Consider the following 25,904-nt stretch of genomic DNA (forward strand, 5'->3'; position numbering starts at 1 on the left):
CCGCGGATATCGCCACGGCGTGGAAGACAGGCAGAGGTGAGATGGCCCAGAGTCATCTACGCAGGACCCTCGAGATGCCCTTCTCCCATTCATGCTGTTATATTCGTTGGGCGGGATGGGGGTGAGCTGTGCACGTTGATTATACCTAGGTAAGAGGTAAAAGAGACCATGACTGCTGGCGTAGCACCTCCGCTCGAGTCCACCTGCGACGCCAGAAAGTGAAAGACTGTGGCTTGACCGCGCGTCCGAGTCTACATATTTGGTGTAATTCTGCCAATCCCCAACTAATTCGAGCAGCAGGCCGGTCGGGCGCAGTGGTCAAATGACCTTGCGCAAAGTAGTCAGCGTCCCCTTCCGGGACGTCGCACCCCAACGACAACCTGTGAGGGCGCTGGGTTCGAATCCCGCCCTTGTCAGGAATCGACATTATGGCTGCTATCTAATAGATTCGACTGAAAAGTCGCGCGGAAGCGTAAGTCCATCGTCGCGAAACGGAGTAAACCTCCCGAGGTTTCTGCACGCTCCCTCCCGAGGAGGGTGATCTTTTGCTCTTTTTTTGAAACCTTTGTATAATGCTTCTTTGCTCTATGTGGATACCAGATCTCACGGAGATCACCCAGATCTTCTGCTTCAGTATGGAAGGTGCTGAAAAATATTGCGATTTATTTGGGGTTGGGGGCTTTGAGATGGGGTTCCATATGTTGATGTCCTTTCGGAGGATTCCCCCGAAGACTTGGTGTTTTGCTCCTTTTTTTTTGGAGGAAAGTCAAGTCAAAATTCTTTTACTCCGCCCCGTACATGTGAAAGAAAGAGGACATAGAGTAGATGGTGGATTAGTAGTGCGCAAGCCAAGGCCTTACATCTGAAGTACATATCACACGAAAGAAGAGAGTGGCGAGACGTGAAATGTGACATCAAAAGAAGCTTCCATAGCTACCATTCAAGGACCGGAAAAGTCATATATACACCCACCAAACCACCGTCTCCGATATCATCAAAGAAGCCGAGGCTAAAGCCGAAGCCAACTCAACTCCTCTCCTGCCATATAGATATCCCTACCTTCATCTCCGAAGCGCCATAGAAACACTAACCCCAGCGCCAATGCCATGCCAAGTCCAAATCGTCACATCAGTGATCAAACTACTCGAAATTATCGTCCTTGAACCCGACCTCCTCGCCCTTCGCGCGGATCGGACTCAGAGGTCCCGCATCCATCTGCACAGCTGGCACGACGCCGCCTATAAGGCTCTTCCGATGACTCCGGGGTGCGATGTCGAGCGTCTCGCTGACCTCCTCCACCACCGCGGCCTCTCCGACCTCGCTCTCCAGCTCCTCGCCATCATGCCTGTGATATTTGAACTTCAGGTAGACTATATCGTTGTATACCGCATCTAGGAACTCTTGCATCCCCTTGAGCGGCATCAAGGGGATGGCCTCTTTCTCCCCTTCCTTGTCCATATTGGCAGTCGTGATCAGAGGCCGGCGTGACGCATAGAAGGCCTTCGCGCGATCGAGGTTCTTTTCAGCCTGCATAGGCTTCTCCAATTTGATCCACTCGTCCGCAGCCAGCGCAGCCCACATGCCTGCTTTCCGCCGCCGCGACCCAAGCTGCATGCTGCCGACGCCCCGGCGGGCGGCGTAGCACGCGCTGATGCGTTCCTGGAAGAGCGCTGTACCCACTCCTCCGACGAGCTTAGCGTTGGCGTCAATGATGCGCTGGCCCCAGCGGGCGGCATCATCGGCGGCAGAGGAGCCGCGAAGGCGGAGGAGCTCGAGGCCGAGCGCTGTGCTGCGGAGGGCGTGGTAGGGGGATGATGAGCGGGTGTTATAGTTATACAGCGCAGTCTCGAGCCAATTGTCAATGTTCTCCGTGCGGGTTTTGGACGAGATCGGCTGGGTGCTCATCAGGGCAGACAGAGCCGCCATTTCGTTGGCAGCGGCATAGTGGAGCATTGCTTGGTCGTTATTGAAGTCGGTAATTAGGAGTGTGTAGGTAGACAGCGCGAGCTTGAAGTCTCGCAGCATGAAGGAAAAGTCGGCTAGCTTCCGCATGAGGGCTTCGGGCGCCTCAGGCCGGTAGAAACCTTGGAGGCTGTCATAATTGGAGCTGGAAGAGCTGGCGGTGGGCGATGAGGAGGTGCGGCTGGATGAGAAGGGAGTCCAAGCACGCTTCGAGAGGGACATGAAGCGGCCTGAGATTCCTCGCCGTCGAGAGGCAATGTGCTCGTTCCATTGAGCCGCCATTCTCTCCATGTGAGGAATGATAGATTGGACGACCAATTCCCGGGTGAAAGTCCGTAAAGCTGTTACATCAGAGTCATAGAGATAAGGAGTAGGATCCTCAATATCGTCTGTTGTTTCTACCAAATTATCAGTCCAAAGTCGAACTCTAGAGATTTTGCTCCTACCTCGCTTTTCGATCTTCGCCAGCTCTTCGGCCGCGGATATCCATTCACACTTAGGGTGCTCCACACTATCGTCATCCGAAGGGATACAACGATTAGGTTTGAGTCTAAGAAGATGGCAGTGAAGCCCGAAGTGCCGCTTCATCTGTTCGAAGAGGGTGTTGGACTTGGCGATATCCCCTTCTTCATCATCGTGAATGAGAACATAGTATCGGAGATAATCCTGGTGGACCCACTGGGGCAATCTGTAATCTCCTCCAGACGTCGAACTGTAAAGCCGTCGCAGCTCCTCTATCGGCGACGGATGTCGGGAACTAATGGCAAGGACACAAGATACTGGGTGAGAAAAGGTCTCGAATGGGACGAGGGGAATGCCAGAGAGTGTTCTTTTCAGGAAAAGGGTATAAAACGGTGATTCCGAAGTCTCCGCTGGCTGAGATGCAGTCTTATGGTTCAAGTAGTCCTCGACAGGGCTGTTGGAATACTCCTCAGAGTACTGCAAATGCCGTTCTACAACCTCCTCGATTTGACCAAGATCTCCACCGGTACGTATTGTGTGGGATGACGGCCTGCCGCTCTCCCGAGTGCCATTTGTTCCTTCCAAACTACTCCTCCCGGGGACTGCCTGTGATTTGAAGCCATCCGTGGGCGCGACAAAGCGTATCGCAAAATCGCCCCAAGCCCTAGTCACTCGTACGCTGTCTATCATGGCGACCTTTCCAGGTATAGACTCTCCAAATGGCCTCAGCAGCTCCAGAAATCCTCCAGAAAACCCTTTCTCATGCATGATATCGTCAACATCCTTCGAGGTATGCACGGCGACGTGAGGCGCAAACCCGCGCAATATGAGACTCCGCAGTTCGTCCGACCCGCCAACTGGCGCATTCATGGGGGATTGTGTGCCATTCTGCCTTCCGGGAGAGAATACTGAGCCCGGGATGACTGACGCGGTGGGGGTGGCAGACCCAGAGGATGGGATGGATGTAGAGGATCTTATGGTCGAGGCGTATAGTGAATGGAGGGACGAGTTCGAACGTCGTGAGGGCAGAGTAGTGGATCTCCCCATGCCGGTAGGCGACTCTCCCCGCTTGGGCAGCCTTATTGACGCGGCCGAGTCGTACATGGCGGGGCTTCTAAACGATGAAGCATCGTTCGAAGGCGTCATGAGAGCCTCCCGCGAGAGTTCCAGGTGTCGTGCTGGGTGCGCGCGGGGACCGGCGAGGTTGCGCTTCTCATGGGCTGTGGGGACGGTATCGGAGGAGGGCGAGTAGCTGTTTGGAAACTGTATCAGTGTTCCCTCAGTGAGTAGGCGTGGTCGAGGCGCATCTGGCAATGCAGCTGGAGGTTCAAGTTCGGGTGGGACCGAGTCCAAGTGTTTGTCGCGGAGGGATAACCAACCTCCAAAAAATATATTGGAATTGAGAGTGTGTCTTTGCACCATCTCCTTCGAGCACACGGCTTTATATAGCAAGCAGTCTGCTGTCATTCATTCACCATCTCCCCCATTAAAACTTAGTACTTCGTAGTTGTCATCGTCACTGAATGCAGAGATTCGACACCAATCCAGGCACTCACCCGGATGACTCTACGTCTTTGTCCACGCCAGTTTTTGACTCTTCTTCATCCCCAAAACATTTCAGCATCTATACGTTCAAGAGCTCTTAGTGTCCGTCTGGCCGGGGTCCATCATCTTTCCCCGTATAATCGCTGGATGTCCTCGCGAAGATCTTCAAGTCCAGCCCTACGCCAGGAGCAGACCTCAAAACGACAAAAGTTTGAACATCAGAGCCTCTCTGAAATACGCCCACACAGCACGATGGACAAAAGCTCACTTCCGTCCAGCCTAAAGCTCACTGAGGTCGAGTCGACTTTGCGCCAGCTTTTGCTGGATGTCGTCGCGTATATTGAGAGCACCTCTGGCGCCGATCCACTTGACTCTACCGTAAAGTTGCCCGAAGAGCTCGAAAATGCTCCATTGGAACTTCGCTTTGCTGGCGGTTGGGTCCGAGACAAGCTGCTTGGGGTGGGCAGTCATGACATTGACATTGCTATCAACAAGATGACGGGGCTCAACTTTGCGGAGAAGATGCAGGAATATCTAGAAAAGCCCGAGAGTATCGAGAAGTATGGTCCAGACATCCTACGCGGTATAGCAAAGATTGAGCGGAATCCCGAGAAATCAAAAAATTTAGAGACGGCTACTACCAAGCTGCTGGGGCTCGATCTAGATTTTGTGAACCTCCGCAAAGAGACGTACAAGGACGACAGCCGGAACCCAGAAGTCGAGTTTGGCACGCCAGAAGAAGATGCCATCAGACGCGATGCCACCATCAATTCAATGTTCTACAACATCAACACGTCGTCAATCGAAGATCTCACGGGCAGAGGCTGGGAAGACATGCAAGCGAAAATCATCAGGACGCCATTGGAACCGTATCAAACTTTCATGGATGACCCACTGCGCACTCTCAGATTGATTCGATTTGCTAGCAGACTCAACTACACCATAGATCCTGAAGCAGAAAATTCTATGGGCAATGACGACATCAAGAAGGCATTTGCGTTGAAGATAAGCAGAGAGAGGATCTGGGTAGAGTTGGAGAAGATGCTCAAAGGGCCAGACCCGCACATGGCGATGGTTTTGATCGATCGTGTCGGTCTGTACGACACCATCTTCACAGACCCCACTCGAGATCTGCCATCGAAACCAGAGCTTTCCTACTTCGCTTCTGCGTACGAGACTGTTTTCGAGATGCTTAGCCCCGAAAAGGCAGATGACATTATATCATCTAGTCTACTACGCAGTCCGGAAGAGAAGTTTCAGGCCTGGATGTCTGTTGCAGTTATGGCATGGGCCGATGCACCTCTCGTCGATCCTCCGAAGAAGAATAGGCCAATGCTATACGCTCCGCAACTGGTAGCATGGGAGGGTGTCAAGGCTCCGAACAAGATCTCCGATGTCATTACAGCTTCGATGAAGAATCTTGAGGAGATAAAAAACCTCAAAGATCAGTGTGTGATCCAACTAAGATCCCCACATAGGCGGAAGGATGGGCAAGATGCTAGCGCCAGGGATATTCTAGGGATGGCAATTCGAAGCTGGGGTCAGTCGTGGAGGAGCCAATTGCTCTTCGCACTCTTGCACGACATCGCTCTAGGATCCATCTCAAAAGAAAGTAAGCGTGAAATACACTCATCATCCCGAAAGGTTTTGCTAATCAAGCTCCAGCCATTCTGTCCACATACAGCGCCTTCCTCGCCCACCTCACCAAGTCTGACCTACTCGATGTCTATGCTGAAAAGCCCATTCTGACCGGCACCGACCTCGCCAAAGCCCTTTCCATGAAACCCGGCCCATGGATGAAAGATGCCCTTAACGTCGTAATGGCCTGGCAACTCCGCCACCCCGACATCACAGATCACACCGAAGTCGTCGAAGCCGTCAGAGCCCACGTCGATGCGACGTCCAAAGGTGGCTTTAAACCCAACCCAAAGACAAGTGAGCTTCCCGCCCGCCTCGCCACCCACTTCCTCCAGCTTACCATCCGACCCCTCTTCGCGTCATCACAGAAGAACGATCTTAACAACCTCACCCCCGCCGGCCATGTATCCACTCGGCCACTAACTCGAAAGACTGTCAGTTTCGACGAAGTGGCGCCCTGGAAGGCACCAGGTCAGGCCTACGCCATCGACCTGCTCCGCTGGGTCCTACAATCACTCGACCCCAAAGGCGTAGAAGCAAACTGGGGCTTACTCATCCCCCCAATCCTCAGAATCCTAGACGACCTCGACATAGCATGGAAAGCGACTGGCTGCGAGCTCCTCACTCTCCTCTTGAAAAACACCCCCCCTGCATTGCTATCACGAACCGGCCTTGGAAAAGTCTTCGAAGAAACACTCATGCCCTGCCTCACCTACCTCCCCTCCCTAACCCCCGAAGCCGAATCGGTAGTCCTATTAGATAAAACCATCCCAGCCCTCATGGCGCTGGCAGACGCTCTATACCCCCCTTCCCAATTTTCCACAGCACCCCCCAGTGTTTCATCTAGCAACACAAAAAGACCCCTTACAACACCAAATCCCATAACTCGCTCCCGCTACTTCGACAACCTCCTCCGCGCCGCCATCTTTGCCCCCTTCGCACACTCGGGCACCCACGTCCGCATCGCCGAAACCCTCTTCACGCACGTCATCCCTCTCCTGGATGCGATGCAACTCGACTCCGTCAAGCACCTCCAGCGCCTCCTCCCCATGCTCGCAGATACCCTGTCCGAACCTCTTGGTGTAGCGTGCCCGCCGTTGCTGGAACAGGCGACGAGGGCGATACAGGCTGTGATGTTGAATGCGTGGCCAAGGATATCGGTGCATAGGGGGGAGGTGGTTAGGGGGCTAGTCGTGTGCTGGGTGAGGATCTGTGAATCGGAGGAGCTGGTGGGGAATGGTAAGGTGGAGGGGTTGGAAGGGGTGAAGGGAGTTTTGAGAGCCGCCGCGGAGATGCTGGTTGAGGTAGTAGAGACGGATGGGGACGTTGATTTTAAGAGTGAGGTGGCGGGCTTGGTTGAGGCGGATCGGCGGGTTGGGGGGCTGTTTGACGGTGTTGTTTAAGGGGGTGGGGAGTAGATAGCTTTTTGATATGATGGCATAACACAGTATGGGTACCTACCCTTCTTCACTACTGTTGGAGCTGCTTCGGTGAGTGACTATCATGGGTGCACAGTCGACTATAAACGCGGCCTTATGGCCGTGGGTTTCAAGTCTAGTTCCGCGATCGTTCTCTTAAAGTCTGTCAACCCAAAATCACGAATTAGTAGCACAACCATCATCGCCCGAGCTTCTAACCCACAGAACCAAGACACACGAATAACACATCACCGAAGCACTTTACAAAGCCTAGTATATATTTACACCACCCCTGCACACCATCTACAACCGTCCACCCCAACCTACCTCAACACCCCATCCACCTCCTCCCCATCATCCTTGACAGTCTCCAGCTCCAAATCACTCTGATCCTCCCCCTCCTCATCGCTCTTATCCGCCTCCTCCTCGTCCCTAAACCCCTCCTGGCCCGCGAGCAGCGGCTCCGCGCCCCCGGTCCCCGCATCCCCCGTCTTCTTCGCCTCCTCCCTGCTCCCGATAATCACGCTGCCCGCGACCAGCATCGCCGCGCCGATCCACCACACCCCCGGCAGCAACTCGGAGAAGATGAGCGCGCCGAGCACGGCCGTGAGCATGAAGTTCGCCGAGGTGTTGATGATGCTGACGCGGACGGTCGAGGAGGCGAGGGTCAGGGCGCGCGTGAAGAGGCCCCACATGATGGCGTTGAAGAGGAGGTTGAGGGCGAAGAAGACCTGTGTTAAGTTCAGGTTTAGCGGAATGTGTTGGGAATCAAACTAGGGACCGTGACACGGCATGTTAGGGGGGGAACGTACGCCGCGGATGAGGTATTCGACGAAGTGGTTTCCGGGACTCAGGCCGAAGCCTTTGGAGATGACGTGCGCCCAGGTGGTTGTGAGGGTGGTGGTTGTGCTGGGTAGACGGGTTAGTATATTGCTTGCTATGCTTTTGGAGTGATGAGTAGAGAGATGTACAGCTTTGCGAAGACGCCATTGAAGGAGGCACAGGCGCCACTTGCAACGGCGAGGATGAGCCAGGTTGGGCTCGAGCGGAGTCTGTCCATTATGGAAGAGTTGGTATTGGTGTCAGGCGGCCTCAGTATCTATGTCGTGGTGTTAGAACGCGCGAGGTTGAGCGCCAAGGTCGAAGCCGCGTTCGGCCGGCACTCCGATTGGTGCTGGGTGGGTTATGCTTGGAGATTTATATAGGTTATGGGAGCACTTCAAAAGGTGCCAGAAGGGTAGAAACAAGGCTCTCGGATACTAAAGGCTCTCGGATACTAGTCTAAATCACGATGTGACAAACTTTACGCTTTGGACTGATTTCTAAGGCTTGTTGGAGCACCTCTGACGGTGTCAAGCAGCGGGGAAAGCGCAGTTCAAGGCTGCCTAAATCACAACAAGATAAATGTTGCATGTCAGGCATCAAGAAGCGTTGAAGCACTTCAGACAGTATTCTAATAGGGCGATTCTAAAGGCAGTCTGAATCACGATGGAGGTCCATTTTACATCAGTACTGGAGCACCCCAAACAGCGCCTTCCCACGATCAAATCATGATCACGAAGCATCAGGTCTACGATGTGGGGAAATGGTGTCATTTTCTCACTGCCGGTGTATCATAACTGCCTGCGCCAAATAAACCCACTAACTCCATACCATGCGCACCCCTCCCTAACGCCTGGATATAGAAGTTCTATTCAAAGCCCCGCAAGAGTAAGAAAGGTCCTCGTCGGTCGATGCCTAGCACTTTCAATTTTTTTTGGTGGGTTTCGAAGGTGTCTCGGTTTCAGTACCTAGGGAATTCTAAATAAGCAACGCATCGCGAAGGTATCCGGGACCCATCTAGGCAGGATCACCAGGACGCTTCGCATTGCAGCTGACGATCTTGATTTTCTCCGCCGTGATGGAATTCGTGTTGTCCAGTTTGAGGGCGATGTCTTTGATGATGAACGTCCACACTTCGTCGCAGAACCGGTAGGTATCGAGATGTCCCTACAGCGGGCGCAGAGCTGTTAGCAAGCGCAGCAGACTAGCGACCGCGCGTAACCGCTTAGATTTACCTTGAATGTCATGCGCGCCTTGACCTTCTCGGCGAGGACATCTGCGACAGCCTTGTCGAGGTGGGTGAGGATCTTGAGGGCGAGCTGCGGTTCGATGCCACCGTTGCTAATGAACTCGTCAAGCGTGTCCGTGAGCGAGCTTCCCAGGCTGCAGCCGGTTAGTGAACGCCATTAGCACGCATCGCAAGCAAGAGGCAGTACCTGCTACGGCGGTAGAGCTCATAGTACTTGGAGTCGGCCATGGTGGTGGGCCTGGCGACGACGACGGTGTAGGAGAGATGGAGCCAGGCAGCGAGGCGAGATCAAAGACGTCCACTTACGTGCCAAGGCGCTAATGCAATACTACACGTGACCTAGGCTCACAATCCACTTGTCTCTTGTTTTAATTCTTAAGATAAGCTACACAGGCTTTGGAAGTGAGAGCAGTCTCAATAAGCATCAAACCAAGCCTTCCTTTCTGCTCACTAAAAGTGAGATATATTCTACACGTGATCTAAAGCTAGCGGCGCATCATTCTCTCGCTCATCGAGGACAGCTCCCGCCAGCACCCCAGCCCACCACCATCGCACTCGCTCCTCTACCGCACTCCGATCCGACTATGGTCCTCAAATATGGCTTCGGCGCGTCGACGCTGACGTTGGGTGTGATCGGCTTGTGTGAGTAGGAATCTGTCGAGGGTGTAGGCAGCTACTGATTGCAGCTAGATATGCTTTTTAATGGCGAGGGGGAAGCCTTCAACGTAAGATATACCACAACGAAGCTTCAGTAGCTATACTAAGATACTGGTCCAGGTCGGAGCATTCCTCGAGAGCGTCTCACCTTATGTATGGGCGGATCTAGGCATCGGGATGTGCATTGGGCTATCCGTCGTCGGAGCGGCATGGTATGTACACGAACCCATTGTCAGGAAAGCAATCTGGCTGACCAGAACCCAGGGGCATATTCACAACCGGTGTATCCATCCTCGGCGGAGGTGTCAAGGCTCCACGGATAAGAACGAAGAACTTGATCTCCATCATCTTCTGCGAAGTCGTCGCCATCTACGGCGTCATCATGGCTATTGTCTTCTCCTCCAAGCTCAAGGCCATTTCGGACATTGAGGCTCTATACTCGGGCGGCAACTTCTATACCGGCTTTGCGTTGTTCTGGGGTGGCATAACCGTCGGCATGTGCAATCTGATATGTGGTGTCTCAGTGGGCATCAACGGAAGCAGCGCCGCGTTAGCAGATGCTGCGGACCCAACTCTGTACGTTCTTCCAGCCTTCGTCTTCCACATCTCTTGCTCACAGATCCTAGCTTCGTCAAAATTCTAGTCATCGAGATCTTCAGCTCTGTCCTCGGACTCTTCGGACTAATCGTTGGACTGCTGGTGGCAGGAAACGCACCGGACTTTGCCTAGTGAAATCACAGTATAGGAAGGATAAAAAATGTTAAGATAGCCTAGTGGTGGCTCACAGTGGATACTCATCCGGCATCAGGAGTTCAGGATAGCGGGATAATCTGGGTGTAGTTAGAATGGCGACGCAGCGGTAGTTGCAAGTCGCAAGCATTGCCGCTTCAACGTGTATATAAACTGTGTAGCATGTATTATGACCAAGGAATGGATCGTTTGAAACTGAGAATTTTGCTGTAAATGATTTGCAGTGTAATAAATACTCGTGAAATATGACTATAATATATAGTACTATAAAAGGCGTTGGTCTTAAAAGGACCTCCGGCCATCTCCGCTAACCTCAAATCTCCACCAACACCATGACTGACAACAAATTACGAGCAGCGATTCTGATAATATCGGAGACTGCATCGCAAGATCCATCGACCGACAAATGTACGCCCATCTTAGAGCAGGTCTTTGAGACCCTAGGTAAAGATCAATGGGAGGTCTCGGTCAAGGAAATCGTGCCAGACAGCGTTTTAGACATCCAGCGCTTCATTCAGCGATGGACAGATAAAGAAGACTATGTCAATCTCATCATCACTAGCGGTGGGACAGGCTTTGCTCTGAAGGATCATACGCCCGAGGTAGGTGTAGGGTGATCATTCTCTAACGACGCAAGCTGGCTGACTCAAGCAATAGGCTGTGACACCTCTCATACATAGACATGCAACAGGACTTGTGTAAGATATTCGTCTGGTCTCATCTTCTTGTATTGTTCTCATTGACTCAAATCTTCCAGCCATGGGATGTTGGCAGCATCTCTCTCTGTTACTCCATGTTCGTCTCCATTCCTCCTATATGATCTCATATAAAGTCTAAGACTTTCTAGTTGCCCTAATGGCAAGACCTGTAGCTGGCGTTAGAAATAAGACCTTGATTCTCACACTTCCCGGATCACCAAAGGGAGCAAAAGAAAACCTAGAAGCTGTGCTGAAGCTCCTACCTCATGCTTGCATTCAAGCCGCCGGTGCCGACTCTCGTTCTCTCCACGCGGGCGGAGTGAAAAAACTGGAAGCAGATGCTGGGGTTCATTCTGGTACAAATCCGATCAAACCGAAAGGTGATGGTGAGTGATGTTCCTCAATACGTGGACGACACCTCCTACGCCCTGCAAATTACATAGTCCTGAGCAAACGCCCCTCGTTTTTGGAAAATGCTAACCTTTGAACCTAATTCACAGGACATCACCACCACGGTCATGACCACGGACATTCCCATGGCCACGGAGGACATGCCATTCCAAAAGCTCACACTGATCCGGGCTCCCAGCCGCAGTCGAATGATCTAACTGAAGGACCCACGCGTAGATATAGATCGTCTCCGTACCCCATGCTATCCGTAAAAGATGCTCTAGATTTGATCTCGAAGCATACACCCGAGCCAACAGTACAGAAGGTTCCAGTAGACATGGCCCTAGGAGGATCAGTGTTGGCTGAGGATGTGAAAACTACTGAGTCTGTGCCCGCATTTCGCGCGAGTATTGTTGATGGATATGCGGTAAGCCGCCTTTCTCCATGCCATCTTTCTTTCTTTAAAGACGATCTCTCAGCAAGTCTCATTATTACCCAGATTAAGTTTCCACAATCTGGTAAATTCGAAAAAGGCGTTTACCCCGTAGCCCTCATTTCCCACGCCCAGGCCGGCGAAATCGCTCCTTTAAATGAAGGTTCAATCGCCCGCATCACTACCGGTGCGCCACTGCCCCCCGGCGCCGACGCTGTCGTCATGGTAGAAGACACAGTCCTTAAAAGCAAGACCGAAGATGGCAAGGAAGAGAAGGAGATCGAGATCTTAACCGACGAAATCCAATCTGGCGAGAACGTCCGCGAGGTCGGCAGTGACGTCAAAGCCGGCGATACCATCATGAAGAAAGGCGAAGGCATCACAGTCGTTGGCGGCGAGTTTGGACTTCTAGCTTCCGTAGGAACGACAGAGGTCTCGATCTACAAGCGGCCGGTTGTGGGTGTCCTCAGCACTGGCGACGAGATCATCCCACACGATCGTCCCGGCACGCTCAGGCTGGGAGAAGTCAGAGACACGAACAGGCCTACACTAATTACCTCAGTGCGAAGTAGTGGATTTGAAGCAGTCGACCTGGGCATCGTGTCAGACAAGTGAGCCCTCCCTTCCCCTATCTTCTAGCCTCTTCCTTCTGTCTCATACACTGACGCACCCCCTTAGACCGGGCGCCCTCGAAGAAACTCTCCGCGCCGCTCTCCGTAAATGCGACGTCGTGATCACCTCCGGTGGTGTCTCTATGGGCGAGCTCGACCTCCTCAAGCCCACCATCGAGCGCTCGCTCGGCGGCACCATCCACTTTGGCCGCGTCAACATGAAGCCCGGCAAACCGACCACTTTCGCTACCGTCCCGCTCAAAGAATCCACAGGCGAGCGTGTTTCTAAATCCATCTTCGCGCTTCCTGGCAACCCGGCCTCCGCTGTCGTGTGCTTCCACCTCTTTGTACTGCCGGCACTGCACCAGGCTGCCGGCATTAAACCCGTTGGACTCCCGCGCGTAAAGGTAGTGCTGGAGGGAGCGGTGAAGATGGATAAACAGAGGCCAGAGTATCATCGTGCGTTTGTGGTGGCGAAAGAAGATGGAGCGCTGTATGCAAGTAGTACGGGCGGGCAGAGGAGTTCGCGAATCGGGAGTTTCAAGGGGGCAAATGCGTTGTTGTGCTTGCCGGCGGGTAATGGGGAGATGAAGAAGGGGGAGAGGGTAGACGCTTTGCTGATGGGGAAGCTGGGGGAGATGGAGTAGAAGCTGGGATAGAGGCCGCTCTTATGCTATGGCCGTCGTTTGTTTCGTACCAAGCAAGTTCAGAATATTGAAGCTTTTGGTTATGATATACAGTACTAGGCCATAAGTCTAGGCACACTGATTTTATCACTGCTTGGCTCCAGTCTTGCTCACTCGACACCACTGCGAGGAGCGGCCCAGCTAGCAAGTAGCCAGTAGGTCAAGAAGCAGCCTAATTTACACTGTTTGAAACTTGACATCGTGCCTAGGTTTTTGAAATCCCACGGGGGGACCCTAAGCAGTGGTAAATGCGTGTGCACATACTTATGACCTGTCACTGTAAGTCCTAGCTTCGTAGACTCTTGTAGCAGTTTTCAAACGCCAGTCTGACTCATCCCTTTCACCAAGTCACTTCTCGTTCTTTTTCTTCGCGATATCTTGGAGATCACCAAGCAGTGGTGAGTCTGTATGTACAGGTTGAAGTCATGGTGTTGTTAGTAATAGCGAGATCTTCCTACGTCTGTTTTTGTTTACTTCTCTCGAGGCCATAACGCAGCATTCGGACATGGGCACTTGTCTACCATTGCTCAGAATCGCTCGACACATTTTCGAAGGTCTGAAAGGTTTGTATATTCGGTCTGAGCAATCGGTAAACTCCCTGAGCCACCTCCGACAGGAGTCGATGGCCGTATGAAGAAGTATCACGAGGCAGCCTACGAAATATAGAAATGACTCAGCCATGGAACAGCCAGCACGTCAACAAGACAGGCAAGATAAGTATAAGATCTCGCATTCGCTCCTACCTGAAACGCAACCCCGACATTACCCTATCACGACTTCCAACTCGCCGTCAGAGCCGCCTGACTTCCAACCCTTTGCGACTTCCACTTCACCATTCACCTTCACCCTTCAAATTTGACGCATTTCTCACCTATAAAGACCCCCTACCAGAGCCATGAGAAATCACCTCACCAGGCCAGCCAATCCAAAATGTTCTATAACACCCCGTCAGACAACGCCAACGACAGCAAGCCCAGGCCAGACCCGGACCCGGACCCCACCCCAGCCCCCGTGGCCTCCTCCCCCTTCTTTTCATCTCCGCCCAACTCACCCCGCGGCCCCACCACCCCCATCCTCGATGACAACCACTTCCCCACCGCCGGCTTACCCATCAACCCCTTCTCCCCGACCAACACCCTCGAAATCAACCAAGCCTACGTCTACGCCACAAAGACCGTTCCCCCTTTCCAATCCTACACCGAACCCATCACCCTCTTCGAATGCACTACCCACAATGCCGACGGCACCCCCGTCCGCGCCATCGACTGGGTCAAGCACGCCCTCGCCGCCGACCGCAGCCTCGGGCTCATGCTAACCTACGACCACACGTCCTTCGGCTACATCGCCGACGGCAGCGCCGCGCGCTTCCTCATGGTGCCGCGCGCGCTGTTCCACGACAGCACCAGCGTGGGGTGGTACGTGCACTCCCCCTACCGGTATTCCGAGATCAACTGGACGGCGTACAAGCCGAGCATCGCGCCGCTGCTCGCGGCGTGGCGCGAGCAGGGGCTGGTGCGGGTGGTGCGGCAGTGGGGGTGTGATGCGGCGCCGGCGGAGATGAAGTTCTTCAAGGGGTACTTTCTTGCGGCGACAGATCAGGATGTGGCGACGTTGTTGAATCGGGCGACGCCGGAGAATAGTGAGAATGAGGATGAGGATGAGGATGAGGGGGAGGGGGTTGTGAAATCGGAGGTGGGGCTGGGGTTGGAGGTGAAGGTGATAAAAGAGGAGAGCGAGACTCAGAGCAGGGAAAAGAAGGAGAAGAGAGCTCCGTTGTGGTGGTACCCAGTCAAGCAGCAGATGCCGCGGCCGGTGGTACAGAGAGCGAAGAAGGTGGAGAGTCCGGCGCAGAAGAGGAAGCGGGAGAGGATGGATAGTGCGATGGAGAGTCCGCCGAAGAGGCGGCAAAGAGAGGATACTGCGGCTATTGAGATTTCGGATTGACTTGGCATTGAGTAGGTGTTTTGGAGTCAGTGGGATATGGGGTTTGTATTTTGCATGGCTGGCTGGTTCTGGAGGAACTTGGACGAGGTTCCGAGGCCTGGAAGGCGGGCATCGGCGTTTGGCGTTAGGTGGGATTTCGGTGTCTATTTTCACCTTCTCATGACTACCTGGCATTGCTGGAGGTTTTTGGGAGTCTGAAGGTCTACACTCAAAGCATGAAATTAGTTTACATCAAAACTTGATCACTGTTGGGGATGCTTTAATATGTTTTGAAAACATAAAACTAGAGGGGACTTGCTTAAAGGCATGGTTTGGACTGGTTTCTGGACATGTTTGACAACCCTATCGTTCGACTGACTAACCCCAAAATGCGGTGTGTTGCGATTTGTTCGAATCTAGAGAGAACTGCGTAGACTGAGTTCCCCACAATGGAGATAGAAAAGTAGAGGTAAATAGGTTGGTTGAACGTGATATTCGTTGGCTGGAGGAATGTTCATTTGATACGTGTTCTGATATCGGTGGAGAATTACGCCTGTGTTTAACGTCGCCGCCCATCGTGCTCACACTGAGTGCCAAAGACTTCGACTCTACCAACGCCTGACAAACCTGCTAAGCAACAACCTTTACCCTACAGCCCTTTTACACTACCCTCTTGACCTGTGACAAATTAGCATGTGAGCCGATAGCACGCGGGAGATGGAAATACCTCGAAGAACCTCTTCAGCCACCAGACCTGGAAAACGCCCTCCCCAATCAATACCATAAGCTGGAAGATACTCCACCACTTCACTCGCGCGTTCGTGCTCTCAGCAGTATTCCTGTGTGTTCGCTCGCGCACGACAATATAGCCTTGTTCGTCCTTGACCTGGGCGATCAACTCTCCGAGTTGTCGGACTGTTCGCAGTATCAGTAAACATCATCTATGCCTCCAATTTGTTGTTCAACTAACCCTCCTTCTCCAACGGATCCTGCGGCGCTTCTGATTCCGGCACGTAAACAATTCCATGAACGTTGAATGAGACCTCCTTGGTATTCGCGGACCAATGCTCGTTGCTGAAGCAGTATGTGTATCGGCCGTCCATGCCCGCAATGAAGGAGTGGTCGCCGGAGGAGACTGAGCGCTCGTGGACCTCGTAGGAATTGGAGGGGGTTTGGATCTTTAAATTGCGGTATAAGCAGTCTGCCGATTGCGTATCATTATAGATGAGGCATATATAGGGCCTTACCCAGAAGTCAATCTCCAAGTTCCCGCTACCTCCAAACTCTCGGTCGCCGACCTGGAAGGTCACAGTCATCTTGTCGTCTTTGTGCAGCTGCTCGTGGAAGCATTCTCGCGAATGCGCCTTCATCTGGATGTTGTGGGCGGAGGACAGGCCGAGCAAGCTGCTCGCGGCCGCGAGGATGGCAACGGAGGAGAACAGCATCTTCGGATAGATTGCTTGTCCTCTTGTGCGTTAGGGAGCGAGAGCGGGGATAAAAGCCGTGGTGTTTTCAGGGAGTGTTGAAGATGCCACTGTACGAGTTGACAGGGGTGTTTCGGGGATCTTGGAACGTTTTTCCGGGCATCTCCTTCTCCTCCTTTCACAAGACAGACGCATCGATCTTCATTTCTATATCTAATACCTTGAAAGATCCTCATCTCTTTCAACATTGTGCTCTGTAGGTAAATCTCTGGCTTTCTACGTATGCTGCGCCTGTCTTTGTGTCGATAGGGACCGGAATGCCTTCACGACGCGTGAAGGAAAAGGAAGAACATCTAGCCATCATAATAGCGTGAATTTCGGTAAAAGTCCATCTGATTTGAAGGTAGTAGGGCAAATAGTCAGTTTTGGAGCCGTGGTTCATACCTCAAAGTTCCTTTATGTTGAGTGCATTACACCTCCAGAGGACCTCCGCAGCATCAACATGTGTTCAGGCGTAATGAAAGACCAACATGATTTAGTCGTAGGCAAGGAATAGTAGAAACGTATTATTTGAATCGGATCATGTCCTTTTGGGATCATAATCTGTCATGCTACCCCAGCTCTCATTTTCCCCACGAGACGGTTTCGCATGAGATACCCCAATGGCTCATCCGAGACTTCAACAGGATCGAGATCTTGCTGAGAGTCAAAAGGCCTCCCCATTTCTGTCCAAAAGAAAAAAAGGCTCAAATTTACTAGGCTTAGTATTGTCTTTGCCAACGGAGGTGCAGGTGGGAAAGTCCTCCGTCTCATTATCGAAAGCGACACAATTAAGGCCAAATTGCGCTTGTCTTGCCCTTCTCTCCTTCGCTCCGTTGCCCCGACCTTCTTCCTCCTTCACTCCGCCTCTCTCTTTATATAGCCGGGCCCTCCCGTCCAGCTGACCACCTTCACCCTTGTCTTCGGTCATCTCTTCACCATCTCACCGTCTTGACGACAGCACCAAGACATGACCTAAGCTACTTCACCTTCGGCGATCAAACTACAGCTGTAACAGCATGGCGCGTAACCCACCTCATCCGCGTAGGGTCTCTAGAACCTCAACGATCCTCTTCGCGCTCGGAGCGCAAGATACGCCCTATGCAAAGGACAAGACGAAGAAGACGGCACCCTCTGTGAGTGCGGCTTTTCAATACCCCAACTGATCTGTGTTATGAACGGAAGCTGACATTAATCTACAGAGCCCATTTCTAATCGGCAGCAAATACAAGAAGCCTTGCGATCCCAAAAAGGTTGCATGCAAGCCCAAGGATGAAAACAACAATAAGGACGCGGAGAAGGAATCCGGCGCCGCAGCTGACGAGGCTCCAGCCCCTGGAGCTTGGGTTAAGGTCAACGAGCCAGCGGCCGACGACGCCGCGTTCGACAAAAAGACCGATTTCACTGCGCAGCAAGACGATACCCTCCTCAAACTGAAAATCGTCGAGGCCAAAGCTTGGAAAGACATCGCCGCCGAGGTCGGCAAGGAAGTCTGGGAGGTCAAGGCACGGTGGAAAGATATCAGGCCGACGGATGAAGCTCGTTGGAAGCAACTGAATGGCTACGGCAATGCTCCCGCCAACTCGGACGGAGGCGGCGGGAAGAACAACACCAAAGGCGGCGGCAAAGGTGGAGGCGGAGGCGGAGGCGGAGGCGGAGGCGGCAACGATTGGAAGAAGAACGACAAGCAAAAGAACAACCAGAAGAGTTCTTGGCAGAAACAGCAGCAGCAGCAGATCCACAACTTCGACGTCGCTGAAGACGCGGATGACGAGGCTGCCATAGCTGATCCGTTCGCCGATCCCCTACCCGACATTCCAAGTGGAGACGGCGTCGTCGAGCTGGAGGAGGACGAGAACTTTAGCCAGGACGAGCTGGTTCTGCTCTGCCGGCTGCTGCACCGCGATCAGAGGAACCTGTGGCTCCGGATTGCGTCCCAGTTCTACGATAGGACGGGCCGCAAGGTTCACCCGATGGATATCAAAGAGAAGCTGACGGGGGTGGCAGCTGCGGAGGACGAGGGTTGGAAATAGGACGAAGGGAGAATGATGAGTCGGTATGGTGGGCTACTCAATTGCATATACTGTTTGGGCTTTCATTGGGTAAGGGCATCTTGGCTGCTGATAGCGATTGTCTGGACAGTCATAGGCGATAAGTTTGCTAGGACCTTGCCTCATTGAAGTATTATCCCAAACTGCTTATCCTCCTCTGAGGATTATCATGGTAGCTGGCTGGCGTCAAGGCGATACGGATCACGGCTAATGATAGTTGGCAACTGAGGATCAGCTTTTTTTTAAGCACAGGCTCGTTCCTTAAGCATAAAATGGAGTGTACTCCGGAGCATGATTCTCGAACTATACGTGAGCACTTGGTGACCTAGTAAGAAGTCTGTGAGCGCTAAGGATCTTCCTACCCTCCCCATCAACTCTCGTACGCATCGCCCAGACTCCCACCCCCAAGCCCCTCCAGCAACCAACCTCACCTCCCCAACCAAACAAACCCCGAACCCAATTCAAGAATAAAAATGCGCCTCCTTCCTCTCCTCGCCCCTCTCATCCACCACCCTTACCCCCGCCACCTGCCCCATCGCAGACCCGATACCAAAACCTCTCGCCGATCGAGCGCAGTGCCATGCTTGTAAAACCCACAAGGCTACCGCCGGAGCATGCGAGCAGCTTAGATGGGCAAGCCAATGGCGGGTGTGCAAATACACTCGACCACACTCTCGCGGCAGTTTCCCATTCTCGCTCGCCGTTCGCGGCGGATTGACGTGGGGACCGTAGTGACGCGAATGAGGCTGAGAAAGAAGGGGCCGGTTGGGGTTTCGGATGTCCTGGGTGGGTGATTGATTGATTGAAAAAGCCTCGTATAAGGCACGCGGCTTGAACATGCCTGTGATTGGAAATTTCGGAGTTGGCTGGCAGGGTCATACGGGCCGTGTAGGGGAAATCTAGCAGCTGTGATTTTTTGTCTACGCGTCGACATGAGGGAGGTTGGGAGGAGGCGAAGGCGTGAAAATGTAAAGGGGCTCAGCTATCACTACTGTTTTCTTGTCAGTCATACGTATCTTCTTTCCTCAGAGCGAGCTTCGAGGAGTCAAGAACAGCACCTGGCACAGCGATAGAGCCAATCGCGTGCGGAATACAAGTGGGCAAGCATTTTAGAGACTCCTGCTATGTATTGAGGGTGTGGCTACTATCTGTACGAGCCCACGTGAGTACAGTGTTATAATCAAAGTTCCATGGGAATAGAATCTTTGGACTAGAACGAGTCTTTTTTAGGCTTTAGAGTCTTAACTATTTCATCACCTCTCCCGAGAAACTGTTAAAAAGCAGAAAAAGGAAACCCCGGCCGCAGCGCGAGTCGAACCCACTCGCCTGGGCACGCTTAAAACAGCAAAAGGAAAGGGTCCCACAAGGGGACGGCGGCGAGCGTCTTCGCTGGTTGCCACTGGGTGACGGTGAGCTCGGCTGGCCTACTGTCGTTCAAGATGATTCGAAGTGATTCAGCAACTTTCCTGAGAGACGGGGCTCGAAATAAAGGGTATATATAGGTTAGGCAGAAGGCCTATGGCACAAAAACTAATAGGAAGTCAGCATTCACCATTAGCTCGCCCCCTGAGTCATCCACCAGGCACCCGTGACCCTCACGCCACAGCGAATCGAACCCAAGCTCCTCAAGCACACGATATCAGCAGAGAAAAGTCTCAGCACCGAACCGAATAAGATTAAACCAAAATACAAATAACTATCTATAACGAACGGATTTAGTGAGGTCTAGCGCTCCTTCTCGACCACTTCCCGCTTCCAACCATTTGCCATGCCATCCATCCTACCACCGCAATCACTGCACTCCACTATAAGGCTTTTATCGCGTTTAGCAATCGGTAGTGTAGGAGCCAAGCCGGCTGCCGTCCGCAAAGCCGACGCAATCGTTCGCATCGGCGATATGAGTCGGGGCACCGGAGCAGTCGGTAGACTGGAAGAAGTTGGCTGTTCGGCAGAAATCAGTAAACCGGCATTTGTGAAAAATTTGAGTATCGGTTCTCCGTCGCTGGAAGGGTGGAGGGGCTGGGATGTAGGACACGTACTGGAGCATCCGCCTAGATTGTCCACGAGCATGCTGTCGGCACCGCCGGCTGTGTTGCAGGACTGTTAGTATATTACTGTTCAACAGATTTCAATGCGCGGAGATGAGGAATGGTCCTAAGGGGAAGGGGGAGTAGAGTGGATATGACGTACGGATGGTGGTGCAGCTGTGGCCATCAGCAGCCACGAAGCTGGTGGATGAGCCGGTGCAGCTGGTGCCAGAGAAGACCGTGTTGGAATAGACGTTGCTGCGAGGCTGCATGGCGTCATAACTGGCATTGGCCACGGCAACGATGCCGGCGAGGAAAAGAACAATGGATGGTTGCATGATGAAGATTACTGGTTTGTTGGAAAAATTGATAGATGAGTTGGAATGGGAGCTTTGGAAAGAGAATGATTGGACTGAAGGAGAATGATTGAACTGTAGATGCGTGATGGTCTAGAAATGAAGGACAAGCGAAGCTCTTTATACGATGCGATCAAGTAGTAGAATGCTAGAGCTGACTCGTAGTTGGAAGCGATACTGTAGTCACCACGTATAGTCATTCGATTCGAAAATAGTCGCAAGGCTTTCCGTGCTATTTCAAGATTTTCTCCTTAATACAAACAAAATAACTGAGACCGAGGGTTGATAATAATGATGATGAAGAAATTCTATTAAGGATGGTTTGATTCGCAAGGTTGATGCTAGAGGCCCATAGTAAGCTTAGTATGTATGTACTGTGCAAAGGCGCGTGCCTTTGCAGGAACGGCCATGAGTGGCAAGATGTGAAACGGGAGGCCCGACAAAGACAATGCTGTGCAAAAATGCTACGCATTAGTCACGACTGCTTCGTCCGACTTCATCCATGTTCGTCCTTTGGACGCAAAGTGGTATATTTCTGCGTGATATTGTGAAGCGTGATATTAATTGATGATAATATGCCGTATTCTAAGCCTACTGATGCAGAATGAATTGACGACGATAGGCCATAAACCTATTTCTTCCAAATATTAGAAAAAGGAAAATGGTGCAAAGTAGTGTAGGGGTATCTACTGCGCCGTACCGTCTCCACATCTGAAGCTTACCGTCAAGATCTCGTTTGATCCAGAAGTGAGCGTCACTGCCCTCATGGAAGTGCTGCAGTTTGTTCGGATACAGCTCCGTATTGCGTACATCTCTTTTGCTCAAATTGCAAACGTGTCGACTGCGGTGAGCAGCCTGGCAGACAACAATCAGGTGGGTTCCAGTTTAGTGACACCCTGGATCCCAAAAGCCAGCTCCTACACATCGCCATCTCTAGTGGACCACAAAGACGATCCAGGCCAGTAGATTACAGACCGTATGACTGTTGCATCGGAGTCCGAGAAAGGATATGCCTGAGTAGAGGGTGAAGCGCATGAGCGGTAGGTGAGCAGGCTCGACTTAACGTAGTTCACTGGCTAGTGGTTGCCCCTAGCTAGTGGTTGCCCCACCAAGATTCTCGCAACGCGCAACGCGTTCCTCATCTACTATCACAATGGCTACACCACAACAACAAGAACGCGTCCATCAAGAGGGCAGAATAGCTCTTGTTCTTCAAGCCTACAAGGATGGCCAAGTTAAGACCCTTGGGGCTGCTGCAAAGCTATACGACGTGCCCGCAATGACACTAAGACGACGCGCTGCTGGAATTCAACCATAACACGGCCACCACGCATCAATCGCCTTCTTACTCCGGCACAAGAAGAGAGCCTAAAGCAATGGATTCTATTAATAGATCAACGCGGTATGCCACCACAAATTGCGACCGTACGGCAGATAGCTAGTATTCTAGCTGCTGAACGCGCCGGATCGGCCACCATATAACCTATTGGCAAGAATTAGCCGCACGCCTTTATTAAGCGCCACAATAATATACAATCTAAATGGAATTAAAAGTATAACTATTAGCGTGCTAAATACAAGGATCCTATGCTTATTTAGGGCTAGTTTAAACGCGTTTAAAATATAAAGATCTAGTATAGTATTCTTAATATAGATACCTAGAATTTTAATAAAACTGGCGTACAGATAACGTACTCCACAAGCGAGCGGGCCACCTAAGCGAGCGGGCCACCCTATTACTAAAACGCGATGCAAAATATAAATTGCTCTACAACGCTAATAGATATTAACTTAATACAACTTACAGTCTAATCTACAGCAATTTCCTTATCTTTTTAACACGTACGAGCGTTGTATCCTATCTCGCCGCAGCGCCTACAGCGCGCTTGCTGCCGTGTACTTCCACCCGGGCGCCTCCTATTTTAACGCATTTCGCCCTTAATTTATTTATTAGCTTCCTTTTAAGCAATTATTTCAGAACCCTATACCTTTATTAGGACTTTTTACCTCTAAATTCGCTTTTTTTTGCGCTCTCTATACTTTATAGCGGCCTTATTTACCTTTTAAAAGCTTATAACCTAATCGCGTAATAATATAGCCCTATATATCTATACTTCGGCGCCTCTAATAAGTAAATTAAGCGACTTAAGAATTATAGTAGGAGAGCTATTTTAATATATTTAAATGTAATTATAAATTAATACTAATTAAAAGCCTAGCTTAAAAGCATTGCTTAGTGTTTTTAATTCCTATTAAGCTTTTATAGCGGCAGGTAATAGTATATAAAGTATAATATTAAGCTTTAAAAGTACTGCCTTTAGATTAAGTAGTATAAGGCCAGCGCCTTAAAAGCTTGCGCAGATATTGCTTTTTATAAATAAGTTGTTAAATACTGCTTTAAAAGCTAGTAGGAACTTAAGCTTTATAATATAGTTAATATAGTTATATACTAGATCCTTAATTTAGCAACTATACGCTTTTTTTAACGGCGTAAAACAGCCTATATTAAGCGGCTGTAATAAATACGAAGCGTGCAGTGGTATATATAGCGTAATAATATTATTCTCCTTATAAAGCTTTTTAAATTTAAGTAAGTTATAGCTTTTATAGCTGTCTAAAATAAGCAGGCGATATATTATTATTAAACACGATATAATCAACCCTATAGCATTTTAGAAATATAACCTAAGAAGGGCCCCTAGGGGCTATCTAAGGCCCTACGAATAATTATACGCAGCTTTAAAGCCCTATAAGTAGTGCCGGCGGCGTCGCGGTAGGTACACCGCGAATTGCGACCCCTAACGCGCAGCCGCCCTAGTAATAGTATTAATAACAACAACAACAACAACAACAACAACAACAACAACAACAACAACAACAACGCTAAAACCAACACCAAAACCCGAAGCCTATTAAGAACGTCCACCAGGACGTCCAAGACCTCGTTAACGAAGCACACGGCATACAAGACCTCCTGCGGAATAAGCCAATCCAATCCCTTAAGATAAATGCGATCGTCTAAACCCTCTACGACTTTACAGGACGCGTCCTATTCGGCCTCTCGGATACCGCGAACGACCTACGGCAGACACTATGGAAAAAGCTGATAAAGATAATAGAGGACACGAAAAAGGAGGTACACGCGTTATTAACGCACGGGAAGACGTATACCGCAGCAGCAGCAGCAGCAGCAGCAGGCACAATACTATTAGCTATACTAAGCGGCATAGCTGCGCAATATAGGAAGGCAGCAGGAAATAGGCAGTATATAAGGCAACCTATAAATATCTATAAAATTACTATCTATATTAAGGATAATAATAAGCGAACTATAACCGCAGCAGATATAAATATAACTATTACCTAAAAGCTTTAAGCAGCCGGACCACCGGATATAACAAAGATTAGCGGTATAAAAAAGCTATAGAGTAGAAATATTAAGGCATATATTGCGGATAAGGCTATAAAGGAAGCACTGCTTAAGAAAAGGGAATAGGTATAGGTGCTAGGCAAGACGGTATATATATAACTGCCTGTAGTGCTAATAAAGGTGTATAGAGTACCTAAAAACTTAAACCTAGAAAGCTAAATATTTAAAGATAATATTATTAGGGCTAACGCGATAATTAACCTAGGCCTAGTTATTAAAAAGATAATATAAAAGAATAAAAAGGGTATAAAAGCTGCGCAAGAGAACCTAGGCCAACACGCTAGCTTAATTATTGCTAGTATATATATAGAAGTAATAGCAGATAAAGCTATTATAAAAGGATTTATAATAAGTAGATAATTACTAATAGCCTTAAGATATAAAGCAGGCTTTATAGCTATATAGTGCTTTAGATACTAGGGCTATAGGTATATTATAAAATACTATAAAAAGAATATCCGATATATAGTATATGCAGGGGAATATAATATAAGATAATATACGGCAATAGATACTAAAAAGTGCGCTAACTATAAAAGAAACCACCCGGTATATAGTGCTAAATATAGCGTAAGGAAAAAGGCCTAGCTATAGGCTATATTAAAAAGATAGGCGACGCTATACTAATATAATACTAATAAGGGGCCGAGCTTATATACGCTTTAGGCCCTGCTAGAGGTATATATAACCTTAACCTAGTCCAGGAAAAAAAAAGCTGCTAATAATAATACATATAAAGGCAGTATAGAACTAGGGCCAGCGCCAACAGTACTAAAGAAAGTAGGATAACCGAAGATATTTAAGTATTCTAATAAGAACCTAAGCTAGCTAAAAATTAACGGAATAATATAGACTGCTTATTTAACGCAGCAATCTTCCTATCTAATACCTTTTTAGATATTATATACTTCTCGCTTTATATTACTATTCTTATAGCCTTTAACCTAGTTAACTTAATTAACAACGTATAGAGATATAAATAGACTTTTATAACTTAAAACTATTACCTAAGTACTGTTTTTATAGAAAAATAATATAAGCTAGCAACTATACGCCGAAACAGGTGCAGTAAATACTGCAGATACTATAGATATAGTTTAATATTAGAACAACCTAGCATACTTACTATTATATAGTATAATATTAATAAAAGCCGTAAAACCTAGAGGGAGTTCCTGGAAAAAGCGGAGAAAGCCTAGTTTTAACTGCTAGTACTAGTAATATAAGAGCTATAGAAGAATATATAGTAATAAAAGTATATAATACTTTATATAAAGTTCTATTACCTTTTATATAGAGGAAGCCTATATATAAAAATATATATATATATTAA

General features: G+C 50.1%; 10 protein-coding genes across 10 annotated transcripts; 4 read left to right on the forward strand and 6 right to left on the reverse strand.

Annotated features, from left to right (window-relative positions):
* Positions 1–647: 647 nt before the first annotated feature.
* On the reverse strand, positions 648–3,714 carry BDZ99DRAFT_456143 (uncharacterized protein). The gene is made up of 2 exons (XM_033718465.1): positions 2,409–3,714; positions 648–2,360 (listed from the first exon to the last, which is right to left on the reverse strand). The coding sequence occupies exons 1-2, from the start codon at positions 3,568–3,570 to the stop codon at positions 1,141–1,143; spliced, it is 2,382 nt and encodes a 793-aa protein (XP_033568581.1). The 5' UTR covers positions 3,571–3,714; the 3' UTR covers positions 648–1,140.
* Positions 3,715–4,221: 507 nt separating this feature from the next.
* BDZ99DRAFT_528343 (poly A polymerase C-terminal region-like protein) lies at positions 4,222–7,010 on the forward strand (the record flags this gene model as incomplete). Its single annotated transcript, XM_033726365.1, has 2 exons — positions 4,222–5,581; positions 5,635–7,010. 2 exons carry the CDS (start codon positions 4,222–4,224, stop codon positions 7,008–7,010), a joined length of 2,736 nt encoding a protein of 911 aa, XP_033568582.1.
* Positions 7,011–7,064: 54 nt separating this feature from the next.
* Positions 7,065–7,763, reverse strand: BDZ99DRAFT_220190 (uncharacterized protein). Its single transcript, XM_033713430.1, has one exon. The coding sequence runs from the start codon at positions 7,718–7,720 to the stop codon at positions 7,349–7,351; it is 372 nt and encodes a 123-aa protein (XP_033568583.1). The 5' UTR covers positions 7,721–7,763; the 3' UTR covers positions 7,065–7,348.
* Positions 7,764–8,647: 884 nt separating this feature from the next.
* Positions 8,648–9,331, reverse strand: BDZ99DRAFT_577546 (transcription initiation factor IIA, gamma subunit). Its single transcript, XM_033728708.1, has 3 exons — positions 9,284–9,331; positions 9,083–9,230; positions 8,648–9,014 (listed from the first exon to the last, which is right to left on the reverse strand). The coding sequence occupies exons 1-3, from the start codon at positions 9,322–9,324 to the stop codon at positions 8,865–8,867; spliced, it is 339 nt and encodes a 112-aa protein (XP_033568584.1). The 5' UTR covers positions 9,325–9,331; the 3' UTR covers positions 8,648–8,864.
* Positions 9,332–9,680: 349 nt separating this feature from the next.
* Positions 9,681–13,282, forward strand: BDZ99DRAFT_492570 (gephyrin; the record flags this gene model as incomplete). Its single annotated transcript, XM_033723176.1, has 12 exons — positions 9,681–9,738; positions 9,787–9,821; positions 9,874–9,965; positions 10,018–10,329; positions 10,380–10,481; positions 10,611–10,612; positions 10,861–11,105; positions 11,161–11,201; positions 11,367–11,581; positions 11,702–12,018; positions 12,091–12,635; positions 12,703–13,282. 12 exons carry the CDS (start codon positions 9,681–9,683, stop codon positions 13,280–13,282), a joined length of 2,544 nt encoding a protein of 847 aa, XP_033568585.1.
* Positions 13,283–14,251: 969 nt separating this feature from the next.
* On the forward strand, positions 14,252–15,265 carry BDZ99DRAFT_483648 (uncharacterized protein; the record flags this gene model as incomplete). The annotated part of the gene is made up of 1 exon (XM_033722586.1): positions 14,252–15,265. One exon carries the CDS (start codon positions 14,252–14,254, stop codon positions 15,263–15,265), a length of 1,014 nt encoding a protein of 337 aa, XP_033568586.1.
* Positions 15,266–15,932: 667 nt separating this feature from the next.
* BDZ99DRAFT_403120 (transmembrane emp24 domain-containing protein 2 precursor) lies at positions 15,933–16,689 on the reverse strand (the record flags this gene model as incomplete). The annotated part of the gene is made up of 3 exons (XM_033716326.1): positions 15,933–16,159; positions 16,215–16,422; positions 16,492–16,689. The coding sequence occupies 3 exons, from the start codon at positions 16,687–16,689 to the stop codon at positions 15,933–15,935; spliced, it is 633 nt and encodes a 210-aa protein (XP_033568587.1).
* Positions 16,690–17,726: 1,037 nt separating this feature from the next.
* On the forward strand, positions 17,727–19,010 carry BDZ99DRAFT_577551 (uncharacterized protein; the record flags this gene model as incomplete). The annotated part of the gene is made up of 2 exons (XM_033728709.1): positions 17,727–17,843; positions 17,910–19,010. The coding sequence occupies 2 exons, from the start codon at positions 17,727–17,729 to the stop codon at positions 18,738–18,740; spliced, it is 948 nt and encodes a 315-aa protein (XP_033568588.1). The 3' UTR covers positions 18,741–19,010.
* A 1,408-nt stretch (positions 19,011–20,418) lies between these two features.
* BDZ99DRAFT_469609 (uncharacterized protein) lies at positions 20,419–21,159 on the reverse strand. Its single transcript, XM_033721538.1, has 3 exons — positions 20,949–21,159; positions 20,798–20,845; positions 20,419–20,699 (listed from the first exon to the last, which is right to left on the reverse strand). Exons 1-3 carry the CDS (start codon positions 21,121–21,123, stop codon positions 20,584–20,586), a joined length of 339 nt encoding a protein of 112 aa, XP_033568589.1. The 5' UTR covers positions 21,124–21,159; the 3' UTR covers positions 20,419–20,583.
* A 2,890-nt stretch (positions 21,160–24,049) lies between these two features.
* BDZ99DRAFT_469613 (uncharacterized protein) lies at positions 24,050–24,381 on the reverse strand (the record flags this gene model as incomplete). The annotated part of the gene is made up of 1 exon (XM_033721539.1): positions 24,050–24,381. A coding segment is annotated over one exon (174 nt), but the record flags the coding sequence as incomplete, so codon positions are not given.
* Between the last annotated feature and the right edge of the window lie 1,523 nt (positions 24,382–25,904).

This window comes from Mytilinidion resinicola (genome assembly GCF_010093595.1).
Source record: "Mytilinidion resinicola strain CBS 304.34 unplaced genomic scaffold BDZ99scaffold_38, whole genome shotgun sequence".
Classification (NCBI taxonomy): Eukaryota; Fungi; Ascomycota; class Dothideomycetes; order Mytilinidiales; family Mytilinidiaceae; genus Mytilinidion; species Mytilinidion resinicola.